This window comes from Felis catus, chromosome X (assembly GCF_018350175.1).
Source record: "Felis catus isolate Fca126 chromosome X, F.catus_Fca126_mat1.0, whole genome shotgun sequence".
Classification (NCBI taxonomy): domain Eukaryota; kingdom Metazoa; phylum Chordata; class Mammalia; order Carnivora; family Felidae; genus Felis; species Felis catus.
The window spans coordinates 97,707,133-97,728,150 of NC_058386.1; the positions used below are offsets into that span (position 1 = coordinate 97,707,133).

Consider the following 21,018-nt stretch of genomic DNA (forward strand, 5'->3'; position numbering starts at 1 on the left):
AAAAGGCTACAAAACTCCTATTAACCTTTCTCCGGTGGAATTAAAGATAGCATCTGTGAATACCACAGAGAGTTAGATTTTCATTTACGAGCAGAGTTAAGTTACTACCTCAGGACTACCTTGTGTTTGCCTGCTGGGGAAAGGGGGGTGCGGTTCCCGATTCCGAGGGCATGAATGCCCAACGCCACCCATTTGTCACTGCCCTGGAGATACCTATTCCCACTGCCCTCGCCCCTTCAATTTTTCCTGCCTACTTCCCTTAGTATCACTTCTCTCCACCAGAGCAGCAAACTCCCAATGGCTGTAAATATCACGAGGGCAGGGACCTTGTTCACTACCATCATCTTGGTGGCAAGCCCGTAGGTGTTCAATGAACGTTTAGATGTGTGAGCTGTCTCCATCCCGTCGTTATTTCCAAACAAATGAAACCTTTGTCCGAAGTAGGCAAAAGTGGATGCTTACTTTTCTCTTCTTGCAGCGGTTTGTTTTCATGAGGAACATGAAATTATGAGTTAGGAGGAAGTGTCCTCCCCTCCTTCCTCCTGACACGAGAGCAAGGGGGCCAACTAGAGAAAGCAAGGTGCGCTGTGGAAAAGGAAGTCAAGGTGGATTTGAAAAGCCGATCACTGGCAGGAGGGAGGGCCCTCCTGTCGCCTCACCTGTTGATCTGGTTTAGGGGTTTTCTCCAGCACACTCGGCAGCCGTGCCCTGGTCATTTCTAGCTGTTTCCTCCTACCACTGGACCATGGTCTCTCAAGGACAAGGACTCGAGTCCTTGACCCCCGGGGCCTGGCACACAGTCAGTGATTAGTCAATGTTGGCAAAAATGACTACGTACGTGAAGAAATTTAAGGGGCGTAGGGAAGTGTGGTTTGCCAAGTTGGACTGGCGAGGCAAGTGGAACACAAGAGGGAGGTGCTGATGTGAAAACAGCCTCCAGAGGCCTGGCAACCGGCCCCAGGCTGGGTCAGGAGGCAAGCGATGTGACTCAGGACTGATGGCCGATGGCCGCGGAGCATCGCTCCTCCTAAGGCCAGCTCTGCCACTGCCGCCCCGTTTTCACCTGCTTTCTCAGGAAACCTGCACTATTGATGGTCACTCCCCCCTGGGACTTCCTCCTCTTTCTCGGGGCTTTCCTTGTGGCTTCTAAACATGCTTTAGGAGTTCTCATATTTCAAATAATCCTCCATCGGGGCGCCTGGGTGACTCAGGCGGTTAAGCGTCCGACTCTTGATCCCAGCTGAGGTCTTGACCCCAGGGTTGTGAGTTCAAGCCCTGCGGTGGGCTCCAAGCTGGGCATTAGAGCCTACTTAAAAATAATAATAAAATAAGATAATCCTTCATCCACACCATTTACCTACCTCCATTTTTTCGCTGCCAAACTTCCCTCTATGCGGTTTCCATTCTCAACCTAGTCTGGCTTCCGTTCCCTGTAATCCCAGGTCATCAGTGATTCGTGGGTCACTGAACCCCGTGGCCTTTTTTCAGGCATCACGCTTGACCTTCCAGCAGCATCCAACCCTAATGGTCACTTCCCTCTCCTTCTTCACTCTTTTCTCTCTTCTGGTTTTTCACCTACTCTCTGGCTACTCCTTTTCTGTCTTTGTAGATATTTTTAATGTTTATTTTCTACTTGTGTGAGAGAGAGCACGGGGGAGGGGCAGAGATTGGCGAGGGGCACAGGGAACCCCAAGCAGGCTCTGCACTGACAGCAGAGAGCCCAACGCGGGGCTCGAACTCACAAACTGTGAGATCCTGGCCTGAGCCGAAGTTCGACGCTCAACCGAGTGAGCCACCCAGGCGCCCCATGTAGATACTTTTTTTTCCTTAAACATTTTTTTAATGTTTGTTTATTTTTGGGAGCGAGCCGGGGAGGAGCAGAGAGCGAGGGAGACGCAGAATCCGAAGCAGGCTCCAGGCTCCGAGCGGTCAGCACAGAGCCCGACGCGGGGCTCGAACCCACAAACTGTGAGATCATGACCTGAACCGAAGTCGGATGCTTCCCTGACTGAGCCACCCAGGCGCCCCATGTAGATACTTTTCCTTCCCTGTCACCTTCGCGTTCTTCAAGGCTGGGCCCTAAGTCTGCTTGTTCTTTCTTTACCGTCTCACCCTAAGTGACTAAATCTAGACCCATGGCTTCAGCGATCACCTAAAAACAGATGAATTCCAGGGCCCCTGGGTGGCTCAGTCGGTTAAGCGTCCGACTTCGGCTCAGGTCGTGATCTCGCGGTCCGTGGGTTCGAGCCCTGCGTCGGGCTCTGTGCTGACCGCTCAGAGCCTGGAGCCTGTTTCAGACTCTGTGTCTCCCTCTTTCTCTCTCTGGCCCTCCCCTGTTCATGCTCTCTGTCTCAAAAATAAATAAATGTTAAAAAAAAATTAAAAAAAAAAAAAAACAGATGAATTCCAAACCTGTATCTCCAGCCCAAGTCTCTTCTCTGAGCTCCAAGGTCCATTTATCCAGCTGCCCCCATCTCTATTTCCTACACGCCACTCACCCCTCACTATAACATGGTTTCTGCCCCCATCGGTTCACCGGTGACCTCGATGCCGCCAAGCGCAACGAGCACCTTGCTGGTCTTCCATCACCGCCACGCGGCACGGAACACCGGCAGCCACTCTCTCTGACGGTCTCCCTGCCCGTATTTGGGTGCTGTCTCCCGGTTGAGGAGCGTTCCCTTCAGGGAACCTTTGATGGCTCCTCCTCTTTCCCTGCTTCTTGGGGAACTGCTTTCTCAAAGCTGAGGAAAACATGAAGCGGTGCCTTCGGTAACGGCAGAGCGACGCCACCTTAGGGGGGGCCGGCAGGACGCCGTCCGGACATTCCGGTTCTTGAGGAACAAGAGTAGCGAACCACGATCTGACCTTGGTGGGCAAAGCAGAGGCCTAACGCTGGCGAAGGCAGAGGCGAATACCGCTCGTCCCCCTTCAAAATTCCCGAGAGGTGAATTCAGTATCAAAAGGCTCATCTCTCCAAATTAATCGCTAGTTACTAAAGGTAATAAAAAAAAACCCCAACACTCAGCTTCATACTTGAGTGATATTGGTATTTATTGACATCAATGCAAAACAAGCTAGGACTAAAAGTAGCTATCTGACAGGAACAGAAATTGGTGCGGTTTCCTTCCCGGAGAGGGTATGCCCTCAGATCATCGGACCTAAGATAAAACAAAGACTCGATTGTCAAGAACCAAACACAGGTTAAATTTGACTCATTAATATCAAAATCGCTAAAGGCAAAAAGGAGCGGTTTAAAAATACTCTTGGCGCTAAGCTCACATAAGCAAATAAAAAACTACAGCTAACCCCCAAACTTCAGGACCCAGGATATAGACACGACACAATTAAGTTTTTGCACAGGCGCAAACGTGTTATACCCTTCACTGTCCTTGTACGACAATTTACATGCTCGTTGCGTCTACGCCACGCGGTCAACAGTTATCACCGACAATGAATGTAATTAGATCTGAACAAGACTTCACAGTGACTCTGTTCCACTCGGATTCAGAAAAGTTCAATCCAGGGTTTGACCAAAACCTTTGATTACAGAACGAGCTGTCTTTTTTTTTCACTCTCCTCGGGTCGCACCTAATTAACTCCTCACGGGACATTTCCCGCCTGCAAACCGCCCTGCGTGGCCCCTCCCTCATCTTTGACACTTTAAAATGACTTTGTAGGAACTGCATAAGAAAGTGAAATTGTATTTCCAACCTGAACCTGCAACCGGGCTCCTGCTCGGACGCAAAAAAAAAAAAAAAAAAAAAAAAGAACAACAAAAAAAGAACGTACTCCTCTGCAGTGTACCTCACCAGCCCAGCGATCCCTTCCTCTGTCTCTATTCCTTTGCCCTGAAGGCACTTCTGGATTGCTTAATACGTGCTCTTTGGCTGCCTAGACAGTCAGGACACCTAAGGCCGTTTGGACTCATCACTCCTCTCCTCCTTCTTTCCTATGGCTAATACCACTTTCCTGCTTCTTTTCTAGCGCCGCATCTCCAGACTTGGTGCCGTCATCAGGCGGACAGAGTCGGTTTCGGCTTCGAGCTCCTGGCTGGTAAAGCTGCATTGCCGGGCGATCCTAAAGTAAAATGAAATGTTAATGTCACAACATCGCCGCCAGACATTCCCAGGGGGTCTTCGGAGTCACGAATTATAGGTTGGTATGTACCCCGAAACAACCCCTACGAGACCAGAAACGTGAGGGCACAGGACACGACAGCGTTGATGGTTAACTTGCTTTTCACCTCCCGCCTCCTTTCCCCTCTCTCCAAAGAAGAGCAACCGTTTATTAAGTATTATTGTGTACGCTGAGGGTAAGTTTCCGATAAGTCTAATTTTTATAACCATCTCAAGATGAGCTGAATTAGCTTGAATTTTCTTTACTTAGAAACCTCAGCCATCGCCTGTCTCTCCTCCTCATCCGTAAACGGACTTTAACATTCGCTACCGCATAGCAAAGTTTTAGGAGGAAAACCAAAATGAAGAAGGCAAAGCCTTGGGGCGCCTGCGTGGCTCAGTCGGTTAGGTGTCCGCCTGGATTTCGGCTCAGGTCCTGATCTCACAGTTTGTGAGTTCTAGACCCACAGTAGACAAGCTATCAGCACACAGTCTGCTTGGGATTCTCTCTCTCTCTCTCTCTCTCTCTCTCTCTCTCCCTCTCAAATAAATAAAAACCTTAAAAAAAACAATGCAAAGTCTTAGTGAAGACCCCCCTGAAATTACGAGCTCATACCCCATGCAACTTGCCACAAAGCATGGTTATTTCTTAATTCACGTATGACAGTTTAACACCCCAGGTTGAGACTCTCTAGGTGGCTCTTTCGATCTCCAATTCCTAATAAGCCTCAACAAAGTCATCATGTACCTCTCGGTTCAAGTCATGCGTGTGGTTTATGATAGTGTGATCCTGGAAAACTTAGATGTATGGGTCCTTTTTAGAACTCAACAAAAAGATTACATGAGCCTTCCTTACCCTTTCTCCCTAGCGTCTGAAAGCTAGCCTTAAAGCATTAGTCTCAACTGAATAATTCCAGCAAAATGTCTCAATATTTTTATAAGATGAGATGTTAAAACAGACAAAGATTCCTGCACAGTATTTGAAGAAACGGATGATGGGGCTCCCGCTGTGCAAAGATGGGACAATTTAAACGTCAACAAGGATGATAACTGATAAAACCAAGTTGGAATCCATCAAGTATTTCTAAATCCACAAGTTCTTATGACAAGGCAAAACTCACAGATGACCTAGAAGTTGCTGGGACCCCAACTCATTACTCTGAATGCCGGTGCACAAAGGGAAAGGATCAAGTGTCTATCTTGCCTTTCCTGGATACACTGAATTTCAGGCTAAAAATGTTTAGAATACGTGGGTCAGGCTTACAATACCTGAACCTACTGATTGGTTGTTTGTTCAATTTTTTCACCCTGAGAAATTTTAAATCTATGGAAATGTTGCAAAACCTGCATAGTGAACACCTAGTACCCTTCTCCTGGATTCGCAATTATGAACGTTTTGTCATGTGCTTTTTCAGCCTCTAGTACGAATTGTTTTCCATTTAAGTTGCACACATCATGACCCTTCATCCCTAAATATTTCAGCTTGTATACCCTAAGAACAAGGACACCCTATTCCATAACCACAATGCAATTGCTATGGATTGATCATAGCATTACACTAACGGGGCGCCCGGGCATCACAGGTTTCCTGACATCATACGATAGGAAGTACACAACACCCGTCTATGAAGTATTCTTTTTTTTTTTTTTAATTATCTTATTTTTAAGTAACCTCTATATGCAACACAGGGCTCGAACCCACAACCCCGAGATCAAGAGTCGCGTGCTCTACCAACCGAGCCAGCCAGGCGCCCCTCCATCTATGAAGTGTTCTCGCCAAAAATTGAGCCTGAATATATTCAGGCCTGTGGGTGAGGAGCCGCCTGTTTTCATGAACAGAGTGTGGCACACAGCCGTACTCACTCTTTTCACATTATCTATACCTGCTTTCCTACGGAGCTTAGTGGTTGTGATAGAGACCATATGGCCCACAAGGCCTACAGTGCTTACCATCGGGCCCTTTACAGAAAAGAAATCGGCCGACCCCTGTTTTCCAAGACCCAACTACCAGTTTTCAAGGAAACGTAGAAGATAGGCCATTTAGAGCTGAGAGTTCCACAGGACAAAGTGGTTTCTGCAGCAGATAAAGGGCAGGAAAACAAAGGGAGGGGGGATTGTTTAGGTTAAAAGAGACCTAAGGATACAATACAACTGGTGGACCTTGCTTGGAGCCTATCAAGAAGTTACTAATGAGGCGATTGGGAAAAACGCAGTAGGTAGGGCGCTGAGGACTTACTAGTGTGTGTTGGGGGGGGGGGGGTTGGTGTGAAAATGCTACCGGGGTTCTATGAAGAGAAAGAATCTCTGTCTCTAATATCGACGTATTTAAAGAAGAAATTCTGTGTCTAGGATCTGCTCGAAAAGCATCAGTAGGGGCAGGGATGGGGTAGAGTAGAAAGCTTGGCCGGGAGCCGGTAACTGCTGCAGCGTGTGTCTTGTTCTTCTCTGTTCTACTTTTGTGTGTGTCTGAAATGCCTACAAGAAATGAATCAAAGGACCGCACCGAGACCGAAAAAAGGTTGCAGACAGTTAAAGATCCCCTGTGAAAAGTCTGCCACACACAGCGAGCTGGCCCTCACCTCTACACGTGCGAGAGGAGAGCAAAAGTCCTCATGGAAACAAACAAAACAAAAAGCACCACCTTGTTTCTTATGCGATCTCTCTTAACCACTTCCTCTTTCTTTTCAGTTTTTTCGGAGCTGCCTACGGATTCGGTACTTTCCGGCTTCTTTCCTTTGTCCCGAACCGCTTCTTTCTCTTTTTTCATTTCCTCTTCCTTCCTCTTAAAAGCCTTCTCCTTCTCATAACGCTCCTTCTGCCTGCGGCGCTCCTCTTCCTGCCGCTTCAGCCTCTCCCTCTCCCGCAGGAGGCGCTCTTGGTCCCGCTCGTAGTCCCGCTCCCGCTCCCGCTCCCGGTAGTCTCGGCCGCCCTCGTCTTCGGGCCTGCGTGGGGAACAGATCTCAGATGGCACCTCCAAACGCCGCCTGCTCCCTGTGGCCTGCTCCCGCGCACGGAGGCGCTCCGGTTAGGACGCGGCCACGACAGGTGACCTTGTGCTTTTGGAGCAGGGTGAAAAAACGCGAGCGTTTTGAAAACCAGTAACAAAACCATAAGTTCGTTCGCCCAGACTAAGATGCTAGAATATCTGAAACCTTTCCTCCTCATCCCCTGCACTCCCGCCCCCCTTCGGGCACCGGCCAGGACACAGCGGGAAAACTGGCACGTTGAAACAGGCTGAAAACGGAGTGTCCCAAGGAGCCCTCGGCCACTGACCTCTTAGGCTTTTCGTCTTTAGGCTCGCCGTCAGAGCGCTTGGGCAGTGTGCAACTTTGCCCGCTGGCTCTTTCATCATTCAGATTCTCTTTGTCTAGTTTCTTGGCTTTTTCTCTTTTGTCTAATTCTTTTTCATCTCCCTTTTCTGGCTTCTTGAGTAGCTTTAAAGAGAACAAACGTATTCTTATTTTCAAGGGTGGGACATTCTCTTCTGATTCTACCCGAGAAAACAATATTCCAAGTGATTTAAATTTAGGCTATAGGAGGCCTTTTTCTGCAGCTACTCTTAAACTTCCAGGTTAAGAACTAGCGCACGGAGAGCAGTAATTGACTAAAAGGAGGCTATGAACGTGGAAAGTGTTATCCACTCCAGGTGGTTTAATCACTTGTGGCAATAGGATCAAGACTCCTTTGGCTTGAAATGGGTCAACCTTTTAGTGAAACAGTGCACACTTCCAAGTATGCCTTCTGTAGCCAGCTAGCATACTGATGTAACTTGATGGGAAAATAGGCCACAAATCGAAGATGCCGGGCAGATCATTACTGTTGGACAGTAATGTTGGACAGCCGTTTGCCTGTCGTGCTTGGAGTGACCGATACCTTTGTCACCAAAGGAGGGATCCATTGCAAGAATAATTCTGCCTTGAGCCTGAGAATAACACACTTATGATGGTACGATCAGACATAATTTTCATCATTCGATTTAAAAATCCAAAGGCCTCACAGAACGGTGAGGTTCCGTCTCTACGGAGTAGGAACTCTGCTCAATGTCACATATATATACATACACATGCATATATATGACACACATACGTATGACAAAATGCAGTTGTAAAATAAACGTGCCTTACGAAGTCCAAATTGCTAACAAAACAGTCTCTTTTCTCCCATCGCTGCCACAGACCTCTCTAGAATATCCCCAAGTGTTGGATATTCAGAGTGATTCTTAGGCAGAATAGAAGAATTTCGAGTCTCAGAGCGAAGGCATCATACAAAGGTTCATCTCAGGGTGAAGGCATCACACGAGTCAGCAAGCAAGAGGCAAAGCACCACAAGAAAGACTTGAGCATGAAGGCCTGCAGCACGTAGCCACGGCAAATGGCCAGTCCACACTGGACGCTACGGAGCATCGATGTAGTGAGGATACCATGTGCAGGTTTCATTGGAAGTGTTCTTATTTTTTCTAATGAACATCTTCGTTAGAAGCCAGGATGTTCATTACTCTATTAAGAACAATCGTGAAAGTTTCTAGTGTGGCTGGCTCAACCTTCTGCCTTGCTGATGGGAACAGCAAGTCAGGTCACTTGTGCCACGGCAGACAGAGAGAGAGAGATCGCTGGAAAGAATTAAGATGGGAATCTCCCCACCCTGCTGCCCAAGCTCCTTATCGCCTGTAATGAGCCCAGGAGAGACTTGGGGGAACACGCTCTGGCCATAAACTGCTTCATTTTGAGGAGGTACGAGGAGGAGACCCTGCCACCATCTCCGTGAGATTTTCCCTTTCTCTGAAGGACTAGGCAGTACTTCCCCAGGGAGTTTGCTGGAAGCAAGAGCTGCCTCAGCCACGCCCTCAGAAGGGAAGCGGTAAGGCTGGGAGCTTTCTACAAGCTCGCCTCTTCCTAGGTGCGATGCGTTCATCACAATCAGCTGCTCCCAGATCCCCAGGCAGATGAGAGACGGTAACGGGGAGAATCATGTGAAAGGGAAGCGTGTAACACAGGCTATATTTATCCCTAATACTCCCACAAGGCAGCCCGTTAGGAGAGGCATATGGAAAGAGAGAGCGATTTAGGCATGGTTGTCCTCTAGCCGTAGATTGTTAAAGCTTCCGGGTACCCAGCAGAGCATCAGGAAGTCACTGGGGCTTCCTTCTAAGGTAGGAATTGAAAATGGCTCAGATTTCAAGAAGACTCAAGTCAGTTGGAAGGAGTTTTCTACAGGTATCACTACCACCACCACCAAAAGGACTTATTATGAACTAAGACCTGTGTGTGTGACATGATACTAGGTGCTCTGTATCATGTACTTGGGTCCTTACATTTTTCTGATTCACAGCTTGTAACAGAAACCTGTGTACCTGAAGACAGTGGAAAACAAACAGATGAGGCAACTTCATGTATCAAATATGAAGGAAAAGCTGAATAAAACCCATAATTCATGCCAGCCAGCCCTAAGCCCTTACTTATGAAGAACTGAGAATAATAATCCAAACGTTGAACATTTTCTGTGATAAACATAACAGATCTTCATGAAAAAATATCATGTAAATTACTTAATTCTTTTAGATTATCTTGCATTTTTAAAAACAATACCATTCGCATCATAGGAAGGATTTCTATTGGTTCACCTCCTCCCCCCCCCCCAAGACAAAAACAAATTTAAAAAAATTACGTTTACAACGGCACAAGATGCATGCATATTTAAAGAAGTACATGCAATTTTTAGCAACATGCAGTCAGCTCACATCATTTTCATACCTTTATCTTTGGTTCGTCCTTTAATTTGTCCCTTTCTGGAACTCTGTCTATCTTCTTTAGCTTTTCTATATCTTTCCTTTTTCGTTTTTCTTCTTCCTTCCACTTCCTCCTCTCTTCTTCTCTTTGTCTTTTTCTTTCTATTTCTCGCCTCCTTCTTTCTTCTCTTTTTTCTTCTCTCATTCTCTGGAAAGAAGCATCCACATAAGCCTTCAAACAAGGTAATCATCACCAAAAACCTAATCCAAAAGTTATGGCAGGCACCCACTAGACGGGACTGTCTTTCCTTCCTACTTTCTACTTTAACCCCCTCGCCACCCCACCGAGAATCTGAGAATAAAGACCAGGGCCTGCCAGCATCAGAATCTCCCCACTGTTGCCTACATGCCGTATCTCCAGAGGCTTTTAGGAAACCAAGGGAGTGTCTCTGGAATAATCTAAAGACTCTCTGGGTTTGCACAGTGCATCCTTGGCCCAACAACACGAAGGAGAGGGCCAGAGAGTGAGGCCAATGAGCCACATCTTTCAAAGAATCATGGTAGAAAAGGTAGCTGTTTCTCCGCTAGGATCCCAATTCAATGCTCGTATGCTTATGGACTACGAACTAGTGAAAAATATAAAGTATCGAGAGAACTATAAAAACAAAAGGTTTACCTGCTTGTTTTTCAGGAAGCTCAAAAGTGGGGTTGTCTTTTTAGCTACATAAATGTAAACAGATTATTAATAATACTTATCAACCCCTAGAAAGGATTCCATTTTCTGACATTCCCTGCCAACCACCCAAGGTGGGAAAACTATACCCCTTAAAACAGTTCACGAGTACATTATCAGAAAAGAGTTTTACGGTAGTTTACTTCAATTCTGAAGGTCTGAAATACATTTTTCAAAAGTGAAGAAATCCAAATTCAAGCAGTTTTTTAACGGACTAATTCCCACTGTCAGTGAGAATTAAGTGCAAAGGATAGTCTCTGGTTTCAGACGGCAATATAAATTTGTTCAACTGGGAAGAAACTGGGGGAAGGCGCTAAAAATATCTCATCTTTTTGTCCCCATAATTCCACTTTCAGGAATTTATTCTAAGGAAATTATCAGAGATGGGCTTAGACTCTGCATCCCTTAATAAGATCCATTTTAGAAAAATAATTTAATTTCCAATATCCTGAACAATGCTATCTAGCCTTGTAGTTAGCATTTTTGAAAGCCTACTTCCTTTGGATAAATTCCTAGGAGTGGAAATCCTGGGTCAGGGGCTATGCTTATGTTTGGAGCTGGGAGAAGAGTGACAATTTACTGCTAGGGCCAATGTCCAAACTAGAATTTCTCAAGGAGTTTTCAATTTGGCAGTAACGGACTTCATTTTTTGATATTTGCAGTTCACATATTTTTCAGGAACGTGAGCTGCTTGTTACCAGAAAATACCAATCGATCTTCAAAGGCTTGCCGACGTCAAAACGTCCCACGCGTCTTCAAACTTTTTCTACTTATATTTATGTGGCATTAAAATAGGTCACGGAGCATTTTCCCCATCTTATCGATGCATTTACATAATCCTGTGAGGCAGGTATTATCGTCTGCACTTTATAGCACAGAGGCTCAGAGAAGTTAGGGCCTTCCCCCTGGTCACACAGCTAGCAAGTGACAGAAGTAGGAGTTAGGTCTTCTGATGAAAAAGCCGTTGCCCTTAATTCCTGTTGCCCACTTACCTATTAATTCTCTATTTTTTGCTTCTATTTCCTCTAGCAGTGTCTCTGGAGTAGATGTCATTTTCTCATTATCTGCAGCATAACTTTCCAAAAATTTCCTATATTCTGGATCTAAATAATTGTTTCGGTAAACAGAAAATATAGCAGACTTTAAAAAAAAACTTTCTACATCATGGAAGATTAAAAACAAACCTAAACATACCCACTAGACCATTCAGGGCTTTATTGGCCTATTACTCTCAGAATTCCTACTCCCTATACTCACTCAAGTCAGGGATAAACAGACACCACATGTTGTAACAGAACCTCCAGGCATGTTAAGTAGTTTGCTTTTAAAAGTTACTGTCCACCTAATCCAGACTCACACTTACGTGAGAACTGCAAGTTGTCGTTATGGGACCTTCACAGTATTACAGATGGCACGTAAGCAATTCCTGTATGGGCATACCTCACTTTAAGTAAACCCAACACGGGGCGCCTGGGTGGCTCAGTCGGTTAAGCGGCTGGCTTCGGCTCAGGTCACGACCTCACCGTTCCCGAGTTCGAGCCCCGCATCGGGCTCTGTGCTGACAGCTCGGAGCCTGTTTCAGATTCTGTTGCCTCCCTCTCTGTCTCTGCCCCTCCCCTGCTCGTGCTCTGTGTCTCTCAAAAATAAATACACATTAAGTAAACCCAACATATTGAGGGGAGATGTCCTAGATGTTGCACTGGAGCTGACGATTCCTGGAGTTCTCTCGATGCATCTGACATCAGAAAGGGTAACACATTGGCGTCATCCCATTGCTGGTATTTGGAGTTTCTGTGCACTGTGGGGCATGTCACTTGATCTAGTCTTCCAGATCCGAATCTATGATATAATCAGTCACTAGCTGTGTGTTGAATCTTTTCTGTGTTTTCTTTATAATACCCACTCTAATAACAAGTAATGGAAATCAAACTAGAGGATTCCAAAATATCAGATACAAAATGTTACAGCTAAGTCCATATCCAACATAACATTACACAGATCAAAATCTGGATCAAAATCTGGATCCAGTTTACCTTACGTGGCAATTATTCCAGTTTTTCGGTTCCCGTATTCCAGTTCAATGTAATTACTATGTGTGCAGTTAACTGCATATTCAAAGCCTAGGAAAATAGGACTAGCCACTTCCACTACTTTAGGTTATGTTCCTCAAGTATAGAAAATTTTCCATCCCAGCTCTCAATGATAAACCTTCCCTCTCTATAAAAATGGAAATCAAAAGAAATAAATAAGGGGCGCCTGGGTGGCTCAGTCGGTTGAGCGTCCGGCTTCGGCTCAGGTCATGATCTCACGGCTCGTGGGTTCGAGCCCCATGTCGGGCTCTGTGCTGTCAGCTCAGAGCCTGGAGCCTGCTTCGGATTCTGGGTCTCTGTCCCTCTCTGCCCCTCTCCCACTCATGCTGTCTCTCTCTGTCTCTCAAAAATAAAAATAAACGTTAAAAAATATATAAATAAATAAATCATCATCATCATAAAATACATTGAGACCTCAAAGAGTTGTAGTTTGATACATCTGATTTTTCACCATTGTCTTCCAGTCAACAAACCAAAGGTAATTTACTGCTCGACAGTCAATGCTATATTGCTTGATGGTGAAGGAATGAGATGGCACCAGCCAGAGTGGGAACTCTACAGGAAACCCACTTCTATTCCGACAATTAAGCAAAGCTTTCACCAGTGAATTACATTTCTCACAAACTTTATTCTGTGTGTTTTCCTATTTAAAAGACTGGAATCCAATTAATTCCCACAAAGGTAATAATTTTTTTAAAAAACCCAGGGCAATAGCATTACATAACTAGAGCTATACTGTACCATCATCGATAGTCCCAACTTTGGTATCTCTTTTCTTAGTCTTCTTTTTTGCAGCTTTTTGAAAAGGTGCAAATTCTACTATGGCAGGATATTCCTGACCTGTTTAGAAAAAAATACCACACTTGCTATAACAACAAAAAAGCCAAAAGTGGATACAAGAGAGTCAACCCACCATTCTCTAGGCCTCCTTTGACAGCAGTCAACTGAATAGGGCCTCTCAATGGGAATGAATCACGAGGGCACAAATCACATGGGCACAACTAACATCAGTATGTTACCAAAGGAGCCCCAATTTCACACTGATAACATAACGAAAAGATATGGCAGGGAAGTAAAATAATCATTTAACTTCAACTTTTAAAGTGTGATATTTTGATATGAGGGGGGAAAAATCTATAAATCAATGTTCGTTTAAAACATACATCAGAGAGGCGCCTGGGTGGCTCAGTGGGTTCAGTGTCCGACTTTGGCTCAGGTCATGATCTCACAGCTCGTGAGTTCAGGCCCTGCATTGGGCTCTGTGCCGATAGCTTGGAGCCTGGGGCCTGCTTTGGATTCTGCCCCTTCCCCACTCGTGCTCTCTCAAAAAAGAAACATTTAAAAATGTTTTTTAAAATACATCAGGAATCTCTAGAATAGGCAAATCTGGAGAGATACAAAGAAGATTAGTGGCCACCTAGAGCTGGGGCATAGTTGGGGGAGAATGGAGAGTGAGAGCTAATGAATACGGGGTTTCTCTTTGGAGAGCGAAATGTTTTCTAAGATCAGATTGTGGTGATGGCTGCACAACTCTGGGAATATACTAAAACCCACTGAACTGTATACTTTAAGAGGGTGAATTTTATGGCATATGAATTATAGCTCAATAAAGCTGTTATAAAAAATATGCCAGGAGACACCAAAAGCACAGTCAATAAAAGTGAAAAATCGATAACTGAACTACATCAAAATGAAAAACTTTTGTTTATCTAAGGGACAAGTTAACAGAGTACAAAGGCAACCCACAGAATGGGAGAAAATATTTGTAAATCATACATCTGATAAGGGGTCAATATATACAAAATATATAAATAACTCCTACAACTCCCCAGCAACAAAAAACCCAATTGAAAAATGTTCAAAGGACTTGAATAGACGTTTCTACAGAGGTGATATATAAATGGCTAACAAGCATATGAAAAGATTAAAATATTACCGCACTAATCATTAGGGAAATGCAAATCAAAACCACAATGAGCGATCACCTCACACCCATTAGAAAGGTAGCTACTAAAGAAAAAAAAAAAAACACAGAGAATAACAAATGTTGACGAAGACATGAAGAAATTAGAATCCTCGTGCATTACTGGTAGGAACACAAAATGGTGCGGTTGTTATGGAAACCAATATGGTGGCTCCTCCAAAAAATTAAAACTAGAATTACCATATGACCCAGCAACTCCACCTTCAGGTATATATTCGAAAGAAGTGAAAGCAGAGACTTGCGCAGATATTTGTACACCCACGTTCATGGGAGCATTATTCACAATAGCCAAAAGGTGGGAGCAACCCAAATGTCCTCCAACAGAGAAATGGTTAAGCAAAATGTAGTATAGACATACAATGGAATATTACTTAGGCTTAAAAAGGAGTTTCTGACCCACCCTACATGGCTCAACCTTGAGAACATCATGCTAAACAAACAAGCCAATCACAGAAAGTCAGACACTATGTGGTTCCACTCATATGAGGTACCTAGAATGGCCAACTTTATGGAGACAGAATGATGGCTCATAGAGGTAGAATGGTAGTTGCCAGAGGCTGGGGGGAGGAAGAAATGGGGATTTATTGTTTAATGGGTATAGAGTTCCAGTCCTGCGAGATAAACAGGTTCTAGGAATTGGTTGCACAGTGTGAATGTACTCAACTGAGCTGTAGAATTCAAGTGGTTAAGATGGTAAATTTTGTGTATTTTACCACAATTTTTAAAAAATGTGTACCAAAAAAAAGGAATGAGGTAATGATTACAGGCTACAACATGGATGAACCTTGCAAACATGTTAAGTAAAAGAAGCAGTCACGAAGGCTACATATTGTATAAATCTGTTTCTAGGAAATATCTACAGGAGGAGGAAGGGGAGATGACTAATGGGTATAGGATCCTTTTTGGAGTCATAAAAACATTCTGGAATTACATCGTGGTGATGGTTGTACAACTTTGTGAATATACTAAAAACCATGGAATTTTATGGTATGTGAATTGTATCTCAGTAAAAAAATACCCAAGTGACTGCTGGAAAAAGAAAATACACCAGACCCCTGTTATAGAATGATGTCATAAAGGGTATAAAATACTATCTTTGGCATGTAGACATAAGCCAGAATAGAATAAATAGAAATGACCAGAAGGCATCACAAAGAAGTCAGGGAGGAAGCATGGTTTTGGAAATCCTACTGAATACAGAATCAGATTAGTTTATTAACTGATATATTTGAAAAGGAATAAATAAATCAGACTAAAGCAGAAGGAATTGTGGTAAGAGAGGCTGAAAAATCAAAAAAACAAACAAAAACCCCAGAAGTGAGGCCAGCCTATGAAGGACCCTGACTACCAGGCTATGGAATTTGGACTCCCCCCCCCCCCCCGCCCCCGTAACTGCTGTCTTAAATCACTATTTTCAAAAACATTAATTTCATGGCAGTGTAACAGACTGAACTTATACAGAAATGAAAAAAAAGGAAAATTCTGTAAGTTTAGAGACAATGGGTTGTCTAAGCGTTGGGAGGCAAGGACACAGTTGAAAAGTATTAATAAGTAGATGAACGAGACATTAAAAAATAAACTGAAAAAATTCATCGCTTGTTTAAATATAAGGGATAAAAAAGAGAGGAAAAAAGTTAAACATAACTCAGGTTTCCAGGAAAACATTGCTATCTAGTGGAATAAAGTTGGGAGTGGAGAAGTAAGTGGTTTCAGGGGTCTGTGGGGGCACGGGGATTAATAAAATCTGGTGAAACACAGTGGAAATCCTTCAACTTTTCCTGGCATATTCCCTCACAAAGATTTCATTTTTACCAACTCTGAAGTAATACTGAAAAACAGTCCAACAAAAAGATACTTTGTTTGCCTATAATAGTTACAAAGACAAAAAAGGTAAGTGGGAAATAGCAGCTTGGATATCCTCTAGCTACAATGTTGCAAGTGGCAGATAATAGAGAGTTAAGGCAGAAGTTTTTCTTCCCTATAGAATCCTGGATACAAAGTGGGAGATCATGAAGTTGGATGTTTTAAGCACAAATACGAATCGGAACGTTGAACAGCGTTCCCAACTGGGAATCACTGGCTTAAAGGATTTAACCTAAATCAATCAATGTTGGTCCTTGAAGTGAGATGACAAGTAAATATTTAAAATTTGTTGTACAAGTTTAAAGAGCCGTTTATCAGTATTGCTGTTGAAGCTAGTAAATAGTCAAAACAACAGATCGCCTAATGCAGGGCGAGAAAAATTGGCCACAGGAAGAGAAAACAGTGGCAATTTCATTCAGTCGGTCAAACTACAGAAATAACAGGTTAATAAAAATATCCAAGGGCTGTGAAAAGTCACACATCTATTTATAAGACTGCAATGAGCTTAGTAAATGTGTAAAACTCTTTAGATGCTGCACATTTTATCACCGAGTTTTAGAAAAGCTATGAAGGCACTGAGAAAACACTGTGATACACACATTGTCTTAAACATACAAATGACAAAGAAACTCCCCTTCAGTTACAAGGACTCACCTTTATTGTCAAGGAATACATAACCATCAAAGCGATCCCTGAACAAAATAATGTCCTCTTGGTTTTTAAAGTTGATGTATGCTCTGGCATACATATGAGGATACAGACTGCAGAGAGGAAAGCAATTATGTAAATGTGCTTGCAGGTGTCTGAATTACAAGTATGCATATATTAAAGAGACAGGCTCAAAAATCAAATGGAAACAGAAGGGTAAAAAAGAATGAAAGAAAAATTTTCATTTACCCCCGCCCTCTTTTATTTATTCATTTTACCTAGTATCATTAGAAAAAAACTCAAAATAATCATGCTCCGGCATAGGCTGAAGATGTTCCTGAAGCTGCTCCTTGGTCAAAGTGGGAGGTAATCTCCGAATGACCACCTTAAGAAACGAACAAGGAAAATAAAATTAGTACAAATCCATTTCCTGTCATACCTGAAAGAATCACCAGCCCTGAAAAAAAGTTGGTCTTTAAAGGATGAGCTCACATATTAAAAACCCAGCAGAAAATTATTCTAACGTTCAGAATTAGTCAAGACTAATCGTAACGCTTTGTTTTTGTTTTGTTTTGTTGCTTTTTTACAAACTCTTAGAAGTAAGAACAGCAGAGAACAAGGAAAATCTTAGGTTGTGTTAAACAGAACCCAGCCGTTTACCAGGTTTTTGCATCATTTTCTATCACCCATTTTTCGACAGATGTAGTAACAAGAAATTAATAGGCCAATCCTGGTCTTTTGTGGGTACCATGAACATTTGACTTATGATCCCCTTACCACAGCCAACATATCCTAAAACAGAATCCTTCCTCATTCAGCATAGAGAATTCAAAACGCAAAACGCTAAGGAATACCAAAAGTTCCTTATTGCTCCCAAAATAAGATGAACCCGCCCCGCCCCCCCCCTCCGACCATGAATCCCCCCACTCCCGCTCAACTCGCCTCCATTACTACTCTGATCACAAACTACTCCCACCCCCGATGGCCCCTTCACTATTTAATAATCCACCCCCCCACCCCCACCCCCATTAACCTTCTAATTCCTCATTCTCTTTACTATCGATCCCTCTTGCACTCTTCTCACAGCTCGGATCTCCACCTTCTCATCTAGGAATCCCTCCCTTTTCCTTCACTCGTACCCCGGGGCTTGGCCGACAGGGGCTCCCTCGATCTCGGGCGAGTGGGTGAAGACTAGGTGACGTGATTTTCACTCAGGTAAAGAAACAGAGGGGCAGACTGGGAGGGGAAAGAGGGCGGCCCCACTCCCAACCATCCTCGCGGGTGGCGGACCCGTCCCGCCCTCTCCCGGGCCAACAGCCGGCCAGGCACCTTGCTCAGCGCCTCCTTCTTCTCCTTATTTCGATCCTGCTTATCTTCCCCTTTGGCGCTGTCCCCCGAAGCTCCACCGCTGCTGCCCGTGGCCCCCGGGGGAGTCAACAGGGTTACTCGTTTCTCTTTAGGCCTGTGATCCTTCTCCTCCTTCATGGCCACGGCTTCGCTCCTGAGAACCGCAGCTCGGCCTAAACGCCGCTACGCCGGGCACCTACGACGCCCGGCCCACTCCCGTCTAGCTCCGCCCCCAACAAACGCCCCTAGTGATAAACCAGGCCCCGGGTTCCATTGGGCCCGGCCAGGATCTCGCGAGACTTCAGGGCGCCAGGCTTCCTTTGATAGAAAGGTCTTAGCACCTGGTCTTAACTTCCCGCCGGCGGAAGGTCCGCACAGCCCAATCCCCTGGTGGCCCAGACTCCCTCGGGGCCGCTCTTCGCACGTCATTAGTAACTCCGCCATCTTGGCTAGAACGACTCTTTCGAGGACTACAAATCCCGGCATACAACGCAGCTAGCTCCTCCTAGCCAGGCGTCTGGAGCCACAGATGGGTCAGTATTCCTATCTGTAAGTAAGTGGAATCTTTACTCTTGAAAGTTTAGTGTTTTTCAGGTCAAAAGATAGGTTCTGCAGGCTTCGTTTTCCTCAAGTAGCCCAATGTTATCCAAAGTTTATCTCACTGGGGGAGCGACTTGTGTTTTCTTTTTTAAGACTTGTATTTTCTATTCATTCTAAGGTGTACTCTGAGCAACTTTGGAATTTCCTTTCCTTACCCTGATTAGGATTCACAGATACTTAATGAACACTCACCGTTCACTGGTATTTAAAGGACTAATATGACCAAAATGTATGAGATTTGTTTCCCTTATCCTTTTTTAAGTAAAAGAATTCTCTCATGCTTCATGAGGAGAAAATAAAATAAAACCCACTTGCTTTACATGGGATTACCCTTTCTCCCGCTTTGAAAAAGGTCAATTATTCGCTTTTTATAATAGCCCCAAACTGGAGACGATCCAAATGTCTGCCAACTGGCGAACGAGCAAACAAAATGTGGCACATCCGCAGAATGAAATAATACTCAACAGTGAAAATGAACTGATAACGTCTGTCAACATGAATGAATCGGAGAATGATTATGCTGAGTGAAAAGACCCAGACGCAAAGAGAGTACAGGCTGTACAATCTCATTCATCGGAAATTTTAGGAAAGGTAAAACTATAGTGCTAGATGGCAGATCAATGATTGCTTGGGGATAGGGGTAGGGAGAAAGGACTGACCACAGAGAGACCCCAGGAAACATTTTGGAGTGATGAAAATGCTCTTTATCATGATTGTGCTGATGGTTACATGACTGCACGCATTTGTGTAAACTCGTTTAATTGTACACTTAAAATTGGCGGATATTATTTTCAGTAAGTGAAACTTCAATAAAGCTCAGCCCCCTCCAAATTTAAAAAAAAAAATGCAAAATTTGAAAAAAAAATGCAAAATTTGAAAAATTTGAAATGCTCCCTAAATGAGAGAGCCATTGTATTTCATGAAACCAAAGATACCATTGACTCTAAGACCACCATTATTTTTTTTTTACATTTTTATTTATTTTTGAGAGACAGAGACAGAGCACAAGTGGGGGAGGGGCAGAGAGAGAGAGAGAGAGAGAGACAGACAGACAGACAGAATCCGAAGCAGGCTCCAGGCTCCGAGCTGTCAGCACAAAGCCCGATGCGGGGCTCGAACTCACAAACTGTGAGATCGTGACCTGAGCTGAAGTCGGACGCTTAACCGACTGAGCCGCCCAGGCGCCCCCAAGACCATCATTATTTTATATACCAAGAAGGAAAAAAATGCTGCCAATTAAACTATGACACGATTCATCTGATTTCAGAGGTGTTAAAACGTGAAAAAAAAGTCAGAATCAATTGAATATATTATTTGTATGTTATGTGCAATTAAGGAAAAAGGAGGAGAAATGGGAGAGAAGGGAAAATGATAAGCTAGAAAGATACACAAACACCCACAGGGGCCAGGAATCAAGTTAAGGATGCAGTAGAAGCCCAAGGCAGAAAGCTGGTTCAGGGCCAAGGTCCCATCTTTGCCAACGTCTAAAATATATTGCCCTGACTCTGTCCTTATGTTTTTCTCAACCTCTATTGCCAGGCCTATGCCTATTTCCTCTTGACAAGACTGTTTCCCTGTATTTGAGATCTGTGACTCACTCCTGTCTCCAGCACCTGCCTGTTCTCACAAGCCGAGTGTTAAGTATCTGCCTCTGACCTACTGCTTAGCTGTGCATTTACGTCTTGGAGCCTGCCTGTGTTTTGGAGTGCTCGCTACCTTGAAACCACCGGCTGGATGTCAGCTGTCAGACTTGGGTGTTCCAGGGCTCACTCCTTAGACCTCTTCTCTATCTACACTTGCTCCTTTGTTAACCTCATCCATTCTTTTGGCTTTTCCCTCTTCGCTGACAACTCCAAATTTTTATCTGCATCCCATACCTCTCCCCTGAATTCCAGACTCTTATCCATCTGCCT

General features: G+C 44.2%; 1 protein-coding gene across 4 annotated transcripts; it reads right to left on the reverse strand.

The window, feature by feature from the left end:
• Positions 1-3,030: 3,030 nt before the first annotated feature.
• On the reverse strand, positions 3,031-18,890 carry UPF3B (UPF3B regulator of nonsense mediated mRNA decay). 4 transcript variants are annotated; one of them, XM_045050810.1, is made up of 12 exons: positions 18,488-18,888; positions 17,437-17,543; positions 17,165-17,271; positions 13,405-13,503; positions 11,566-11,676; positions 10,517-10,560; positions 9,866-10,048; positions 9,427-9,465; positions 7,389-7,549; positions 6,757-7,057; positions 3,970-4,077; positions 3,031-3,158 (listed from the first exon to the last, which is right to left on the reverse strand). In XM_045050810.1, exons 1-12 carry the CDS (start codon positions 18,641-18,643, stop codon positions 3,150-3,152), a joined length of 1,425 nt encoding a protein of 474 aa, XP_044906745.1. In that variant the 5' UTR covers positions 18,644-18,888; the 3' UTR covers positions 3,031-3,149. The 4 variants fall into 4 exon arrangements, with proteins under 4 accessions (XP_044906745.1, XP_004000885.1, XP_004000884.1 ...); XM_004000836.6 differs by having other exon boundaries at positions 3,031-4,077; positions 18,488-18,887; XM_045050811.1 differs by lacking the exon at positions 3,031-3,158 and having other exon boundaries at positions 3,941-4,077; positions 6,695-7,057; positions 18,488-18,890.
• Between the last annotated feature and the right edge of the window lie 2,128 nt (positions 18,891-21,018).